Source organism: Macadamia integrifolia, chromosome 5, assembly GCF_013358625.1.
Source record: "Macadamia integrifolia cultivar HAES 741 chromosome 5, SCU_Mint_v3, whole genome shotgun sequence".
In the NCBI taxonomy this organism is placed as follows: domain Eukaryota; kingdom Viridiplantae; phylum Streptophyta; class Magnoliopsida; order Proteales; family Proteaceae; genus Macadamia; species Macadamia integrifolia.
Window position 1 is genome coordinate 15668333 of NC_056561.1, and position 9043 is coordinate 15677375.

At 34.9% G+C, this 9043-nt stretch overlaps 1 protein-coding gene across 1 annotated transcript; it reads left to right on the forward strand.

Annotated features, from left to right (window-relative positions):
• The first annotated feature begins 6192 nt into the window (after window positions 1-6192).
• LOC122080396 (probable E3 ubiquitin-protein ligase rbrA) lies at window positions 6193-8139 on the forward strand. The gene is given in 2 exon segments (XM_042647356.1): window positions 6193-7233; window positions 7774-8139. Coding segments are annotated over 2 exon segments (984 nt in total). The 5' UTR covers window positions 6193-6445; the 3' UTR covers window positions 7970-8139.
• The last annotated feature ends 904 nt before the right edge of the window (window positions 8140-9043 follow it).

Sequence of the window (9043 nt, forward strand, 5' to 3'; positions counted from 1 at the left end):
TTGAGACAACCCGAGAAAATGATAATAATCATGAAGGATTTGAAGAATTTGAGGAAATCAATTTAGAACAAGATCCAACAAACTTTGAAGATGGGATAAATCCATCATCAATTTTAGCAATTTTAGAAAATTCTAATAGTATTAAGAAAGCGATAGAAAGATTAGAAAAAATAGAAATAATCCAAGATAAAAACCCTTTGAGACATTGGGAAAAGGATAAACCTACAATGAGGTTAGAAATCATAAATACAAATTTAAAAATAAATTCAGGAGTACCAAAATATCATCCAATAGATTCAGAACAATTTAAATTACATATTAAAGAATTATTAGAATTAAAATTAATAAGAGAATCTAACAGCCCACATAGATCAGCAGCTATGATAGTTATGAAAGAAAGTGAAAAAAGAAGAGGTAAAAGTAGAATGGTAATAAATTATAAAAGATTAAATGATAATACAATAGATGATGCATATAACTTACCACAAAAGAATTTCTTAATTCAATTTATACAAAAAGCCAAAATATTTTCAAAATTTGACCTAAAATCAGGTTTTCATCAGATAGCTATGGAAGAAGAATCTAAAAAATGGACAGCTTTTACAACAACTGAAGGACATTACGAATGGAATGTGATGCCTTTTGGATTGAAAAATGCACCTTCGGTATTTCAAAGAAGAATGGATAATATATTTCTACCATATAGAAATTTTTGTATAGTTTATATAGATGATATATTAGTCTTTTCAAAAACTGAATCAGAACATATAGCACATTTACATAAAATATTTTCAGAATTTTATAAACATGGATTAGTAGTTTCTAAGAAAAAGATGGAAATAGGAAAAGAAGAAATTAAATTTTTAGGACTAGAAGTAGAATTAGGAAAAATAAAATTACAACCTCATATAGCAACTAAGATTTTAGAATTTCCTTCAGAATTAAAAACCACAAAAGAAATAAAAAGCTTTATAGGATTAGTAAACCAAGCAAGAGATTTTATTCCAAACTTAGGAAAAATAATAGGACCTTTATATTCTAAAACAAACCCTAAAGGAGAAAAGAAGTTTAATACATAAGATAGAATATTAATAGAAAAAATAAAAAATATTGTACAAAACATACCTCCCTTAAGATATCCATATGAAAATGAATATAAAATAATTGAAACAGATGGATCAATAGAAGGATGGGGAGCAGTCCTAAAAGCAAGACCTACAGAATATAGTAGTAAATTAGAAGAACAAATTTGTAGATATGTCTTTGGAGTTCATAAAAGAAAAAATCTAAGTCCAATTGACTGTGAGATTGAAGCAGTAATAGCAGGATTACAACCTTTTGATTTCTTTTTAGTTTTAAGAAGCTTTACTTTAAAAACAGATTGTGAAGCTATAGTAAAATTTTATAAAACCCTTAATGAGAAAAGAGTTAGTACAAGGAGATGGTTAATATTTAAAGAATTAATTTTAGGAAAAGGATATAAAATTAAAATAGAACATATAAAAGGTAATGATAATTATATAGCAGATTATTTATCCCGTGAATGTTTATCCAAACCACTAATCTGATTCAAATGTCTTATAGAAATCAAAAAGACAGGAACCAGATTTTGATATTTTAAAAGAAGATTTTGATAAGCTTCCAAGCTTAGTGACAGCTTGAAAAAGATACAAAAAGAGGATGGCTCAAGACAAAGGCAAAAAACCTTGGTCATTGCCACCAACACCAGAAAGGAGCCCCTCTCCTGATACAACAAGGAAGGCAACAGAAATAATGCAACAATCCTTTGGCAATATTGAAATAAAATGAGGATATAAAGAAGCCCCAGAACATGGGATTCAATATGGAAGAAGTTATTTGAAGCCGATAGATGAACCTTTTGGGTTCAGAAGTATGTATAAAATAGGTACCGAAGAACAGGTTATCTTAGATAATCTGTGGGTATCTTATAACAAGATTTTGAAAGATCCATATAACAAGCAACGAAGAGAGCATTTTATGACCAGCATTAATTGCTGCAGTTATCAATTTGCCAAGATGAAAGAAGCTAGAAAAGAAAATTATCCCTATTATGTTCTTGTTGAAGGACATACTCCGGGAGTATATGATAGATGGACAGAAGTGATACAACAAATTAAAGATTATCCCAAGCATCCTTGGTTTAAAGGATTCCATAGATTAGAAGAAGCACTAGATTATGCTCGTCGTAATCTGGGTCCAAATTTCTATATAACACCTGCCCTTAGATTCCCAGTATCTAAGGTCAGAGATACAACAAGTTTTAAAGAAACATTAATTAAGTGTGAATAATGTGATACAACAAATTCCAGAATTGCAGAATTACAGAAGAATGAGTCCCAGCTCAAAGAAGAATTGCAGGTCACCAAAGAAAAAGAACAAGAATATTATCATCGGCTAGCTTTGAAGGAAAAAGAAGTCCAAGAATTACAAGAAGCCCTGAAGCTTATCCAGAAGAATAAAGTTATGATAACGACAACACCAACACCTCCAACATATGAAAATCTTCTCGACCGAATTCAGAAGATGGAATAAACATTAAAGCAAAAGGAAGAATATGAAAAAACTTTTTCGGAAAGGATGAAAGAGAAAACAGAATCTACAAAAGCAAGAATGGAGCAGATATTTGCAAAAAGTCTTTATTCGGAAGCTTCCAACGCATCCAAGGAAGACTTGCCAGAAGATAATTGAAGAATACGGATTTGAAAAAGAGAAAAGAAGATACTTTAGACGTGTCACCAACAGACGTGTTACTATCAGAAGAGAAAATCAGAAGAAAATTTTCAAAAAGCAAAAGAAAGAATTTTCGCCGAAGTTTCAAAAAGCAAACAGTAGAATTTCAAAAAGAAGACAGTGGAGTATGAAGTTTCAAAAAAGCAAAAAGTAGATTCCACCGACAGTGAAGCACAGATAATGGAGAAAACATTTACTAATAGAATGACAGTTGTCCCTAATGTAATTCAGATTCTCGGATCTGAAATAAAGTTTTTTTTCATGTATATATTTTCCTATAAATAGAGTAAGTCCCGGGAAGGAGTCCCCCCGGAAGTCTTTTGTTTTCTTAGAATCCTTGTAAAGAGTTCTGATAAAATATTTTCCAGAAGCAATTTAACGAAGTGACTTTCTATCTACATCATTCCTGTAAGTTTTCTTTTATTCTTGATTATATATAGTTTGTAGTTCGTTTTATAGCAGCTTCTCGTTCTATTCTCATATCAAAGCCTACAGTTGTGCCTCTTGATTCTGTGAAATAGATCTAGTTAAGCAGCTTTATTATTGTTCTGTTCATAATTAACCATGAGTGAGTAGTTCATCTCATCAAAAGAGTTAAGGGTATATGTGTGGTTAAGAAAAGAGCATTATGTATATATAATTTTATAATTTAGAATTGTAAATTCTAATATTACTCTTCCGAAATGATTGGAAGTAGGTTAAGGTCGAAGATCTTTCTTAGGGAGTGATTAGGACACTTGAACTCTGTATTATATCAGGAGTAGTGGACTGATATATAACCAGAGAGTAGTCTAAAGCTCTAGATCTAGATCGGTATCTGCTATCATTCAGACTAAGTAGCCTTATGACTATACTGCAATCTCTTCTAGTAATATTCCAAAAGAATAGGACCTTACGCTCTGGACGTTGAGCCAAGGAGGCCGTCTAAGTCCCAGTGAGCAGAACTCCTATGTGAGGGTATGAATCATATTGGCAGGGCGTCCTACATGAACTAGAAGACTTGTAGTCCCTGGCTAAGTATTCCCCTAAAGTAAAAAGACTGTTTGAGGTAGTACTCTAAAAAAAAAAAAAGTCTTTTTTTGTTTTTTTTATAAGCTCTTTTTCGAAACGCTACACAAAACCCTATACTCTTTTGATTTTCCTTTCCCTGTGCTCATCCTGTGCTCAACTCTCGATTTCTTTCTGTAATTCTCGATTTCTTTCTATAATTTTCCTTTTGCGTCTTCCAACTGAACCGGCAATCTTCCAATGAAACCAAAGTAGTTAGCATAAAGCACCCATGTTACACTTTGAGAATAGACCTTCTCATGTGCTTACAATATTTGAATCCCATTTTTAATTATATTTATCGGTTTGATCTTGCAGAGAAACCCAGAAGGTGAATGATTGAACACACTGTCTTGTAATCTCCTTCACCCATGGTTTCAAGTATCGGTCTCATATCGGCTGTATCGGATCGGTATAGGCTGAAACCAATCCCCGATCCCTGACTGATCCGGATCGGTTATCCATAGTAAAAAATTATTACTTTTTAAAAAAAAGCAGGGGCAAAACCGACTGATATCCACCGATCCGGATCAAATTGGTATCAGCAGATACCGATACCGATACCGATACCGATACTGATACTGATACTGTCCCCTAAATCCTTGCCTTCACCTCTGGCTGCCTAGGGGAAACTGAGGAAAGTAAAATAGAGTAGACTAAACTTGTTTCATGGACTGTTTGGTTGTCCCCTAGAAAATAATAAGAATGTGAACCAAACTAATGGCTCTTAAAGTTTTAATATGGCTAAAGGATTGGTATACAATGAACATGCATTGTAAATATTGATTTAGGATTATGATTTCTTGAAGAATTTCTTAATAATACCGATAATAATAAAACAATAAGATGAAAATGATAGAAAATGTATAAAAATAGCCATAGCCCCGGGGGGGGGGGACCCAATGGGGGCACAGGATGTGGTGTCATGCTGGAGGAGGGGCAGGGTTTATTTCGAAAGGGGGGCACTAGCTTATCGATGCATCACGTATTTGGAATGGTTGATTTAGAGGATTTGAAGAGGTTGGTATGAAAATTCATGTGGGAGTGGAAGTATGTTGAAATTTTGGTCTGATGACGCATGCCTTCAGGCTGATTGCAGCAGATAAGGAGGGCCACTTGCCGTTGTCAAGGGAAATCAGGTGGTGTGGAGCCCTGTAATTTGAAGAAATGTTAATGATGTTTAATTAAACTCATTATATATATTTTGTTCCAAATGTTGTGCAGCACTAATGTTGATCCATCTAAGCTTGATTGTAGGAGTTGGACAGCTTCAATGGATGGATGGTACTTGATCATACTTAATTATTTATGGCTCCTAGTTTAATTAGTGGATGAGTTGGAAAAGCTCTTTTGTTGAAGAAGATATGGAAGGTCTGTACCTAGGAAAGTGAAATTTTGTCTTTGGATGGTTGTCAATAAAAAATTCTTACTGCAGAGTATCTCAGGTGAAGGGGGTTGGCAAATTCCTAATAGGTGCAGTTTTTCTGACATTGAAGTGGAATTGGTTCCCCAATTGTTTTAAGGCTGTCCTATTACTTGGTTTGTTTGAGGAGAAGTTCAATTAGTTTTGGCAAGCCCAGCAGGCATTCTCAATCTGATCATATCTTGGAGGAGCTATGCTTTGAGGAGGAAAGTAAAGACATATTTGAAACTCTGCCTGGCAGTGGTCTGTGGAGCTCTATGGAAGGAAAGAAGTTCCCGGATGGATTTTTGAAGGATCAAAGCCTTCAGAAGGCAGTTGGTCTTTAATAACATTGCCAGAATACAATACTAAGTGGAGGTCCTTTATTTTTGGTTTTGCTGGACCTTCTCCTATGTAATAGCAAACAAAACACTTATTCAACTACCTCACTTGACAGCCTTCAATCATCCTGCCTTTCTTTCTCCACAAACAAACCAACTTATATTGAAAAGAAGATGTTCAATGATATTCTTTGCTGATTGTTGCTGCCAAAAAACCCCGCGAGTTGGTCTTGCACAAGCACAGACGGCGGAGGCCCGGAGCTTTGTCCGGGGTTAGTCCTCCGACGCTCAAGTTAGGGTCGGCTGCACAGTTTTCAGTAAGGGAGTAATGGTGAGGGTCTGAGAGCTTACCTTCTTCCCTCCTCTCGGCCTCCTTATATGCTTCTTCGGGGCTAGGGTTTTTTTCTTGTCTTTTCCTCTGTCCTTCTCCCATACGACCGTCCTTCTTGTGGGGAATATTCCCCTCATGCAAACGACGTGATCGAGCATGATTGAGTCCTTGGAATCCTTATCTGGTGGAGGACACGTGTCATTTCCCCACCGAGAGATCAATTTGGCTGTATCACTGATGAACTCAACGAGGCCACAACTGATCAAGAGTCATATATAATGTTAGGAGACACTGCCTATAGAAACAATCAAATGAATGAAATTGTGCTGAACTCCAATTAGGGGAACCTATTTATACTTACTTGCTGTAGTGCAAGTGCAATAGCCTTTGCAAGTTAAATTGTTCCACTTTGAAGATTTTCTTTGAAAGGAGTCAGTTTGGAATGTGTGCATCATATGTTGGACATATCCTGTATCAAATTACTTGCTAAAACCTCAGTTACTGTTCATGAATTCGTTTAGATCTTTGACTCAAGGGTAAGTCTTTGTTGATTAAATACCTTGAATATGGCTAATGGTGTACTTCCTGGTGCAGATTTCTGGGGAATGGTCAGTAAAGCAGCGCAAGTTGGCTATGTTGGTTGATCAGGTGGTTCTTCTTCGAAGAAAATTTCTGACTAGTCACCCCAACCTTGTGGCAAGGAATGATGTTAAGTTTGCGTTTAAACTTGCAAGGGATGCTATAGATTCTCAGGTCACAAGGTCCAAGGAGGCGAAATATGAAATGATTCTGACTGAGACCTGTACCATCTGTTTGGAAGATACTGAGTTGGACCAAATGTTTGCTGTTGATGGTTGCTTGCACCGCTATTGCTTTTCTTGCATGAAACAGCATGTGGAACTCAAGTTGCTTCATGGGATGGTGCCTGGATGTCCTTATGAAGGCTGTAAATTAAAGCTGAGTGTAGATAGTTGTAGAAAATTCTTGACTCCTAAGTTAGTTGAGACCATGAGCCAACGCATAAAGGAGTCTTCAATTCCTGTGACGGAGAAAATTTATTGTCCGTACCCAAAATGTTCTGCTTTGATGTCAAAAACTGAGGTTTTAGAGAATGCGAAAAATTTATGCTTTGATTGAACTGATGTCAGGAAATGTATAAAATGCCATGGCCTCTTCTGTGTTAATTGCAAGGTCCCTTGGCATTACAACATGACCTGTTCTGATTATAGGAGGTCAAATCCTTACCCTCGTGCAGAGGATGCTAAGTTAAGGTCTCGTGCAACTCAAAAGTTCTGGCGCCAGTGTGTGAAGTGCAATCACATGATTGAACTAGCTGAAGGTTGCTTCCATATGACATGCAGGTACTTATCTTTATGCTCTTCCAATTTATATTTGTCACAAATGAGTCCTATCCAGCATGCACTGTTACCAGTAGAATTTAGTCTGAATGATATTAATATATTAGGCATCAAGGAAAACATTGTTCCTTAAGATCATGTCACATCCTCGGCACTGTTGGTGACTAGTAAATTGATCTGTGTTGTTCAGTCGATCGATTATTGTCTAACAATTGGACTTTTGTTCCTACATCTCGATGCGGGTGGTTCATTAATTTAATTTCCTTTCTTTGTTTCTTCATTTTAGTTAGATTTCTCTGGTATTTCATTAGACCTATCCTTGGCATTTGAGAACTTAGAAGGATTTGTTATTCAGGTCTAACTGATTGGTTAGATTTTGCTCTTGACAAATCCCTGGTTCTTTTTGTATCTGATTGCTACATTCTGTCATATGATTTCATTATGCTAGCATAAAAGCCATAAATTTGTTGTGTTCTATAGATGATTCTTGCTCCATCTCTGTGAAAGGAGCTTTACTTTAATCACATTTTCATTGTTGTGCAGGTGTGGTTATGAGTTTTGTAATACCTGTGGAGCAGAATGGAAAAACAAGAAAGCCACTTGTTCCTGTCCACTATTTCACGAGGACTATATTTTGAATGAAGATGGTTTTGATGAGGAAGATCAGTACGACTCCGATGATGATTTTGGGAGAGATTTTGAGATGGCTCCTGGCCATCGGCAGTTTTGGATGAGATGATGACTTTGATGATGAAGACTTCTATGATTCCAATGTTTCCTATGAGACACATGATAAGTACAACTGTCTCTCTAGGAAAAAAACATTAGCGGAGGAAGCAATAGTCGCCTCCATAGAAAGTACTGTAATTCTGCATTTGATGAAACTAAATGATATGATACTTATGATGCTTATCATCCTCTCATTCTTTAGTCCTAGGTTGATTTTCGATTCATTCTTTAGTTTTAGCTCCCAGACCTCGCAGTAGCAGGAGCCTTGTGCATTGGTTTTTTTTTTTTCTCTTTAGTTGTAGGTTGATTTTCCATTCATTCTTTGTATCAATTTAGGCTATCTTTGGTACAAAAATATTTTCGTAATCATTTTCTAACATTATACCCCCCAAAAAAAAAAATCATTATCTAACATGTTTTTATAAGCTAATTAAATTCCATACCATATTTTAAGAAAACTTTTTAAATGTAATTTTTATTTTACTTTTCAAATTTCAAAGGCTTTTTTTATTTTTTTATTTTTTATTTTTGTCTGAGGGGTGGAATTTCAAAGGTTCTGTTTGATTGCAAGGGGAATTCATGGAAGAAATAATTTTTTAAACTTAAAAAATAAATATTTGTAAACTTGAGTTCATGACCCCACGATATCACCAAGTCAAAATCATCCATATTTGGTTATTAAATTTTACTTCACTTTGCATCTAAAATTTTTATTTATAAATTATAAAAAAAAATTACATGTAAAATGTTTTATAATTAAATAAGATTTTAGCTGCAAAATAAGTAAAATTTAATAGCAAAATATAGAGTGATTTAAAGTTAGTGACATAATCACTTAGGGTAATGAATTTTATTTTAATTTTTTTTTTCTTTTAGCATATTTACTTCCCATTCCTTGTAATTCCCCTTATCCCCTTAACATGCCACTTTGCCACATGGTATGTGGACAAGTAGACTATAGGCATTTGGTCGTTTACTCACATAACATGTTTCAACATAGACAGTTAGCGATGTGGCAAAGGAATAGCATTAAAAATTACATGCCACCAAGAGAGTGTTACTAATTTATTTTCTTTCAATATAA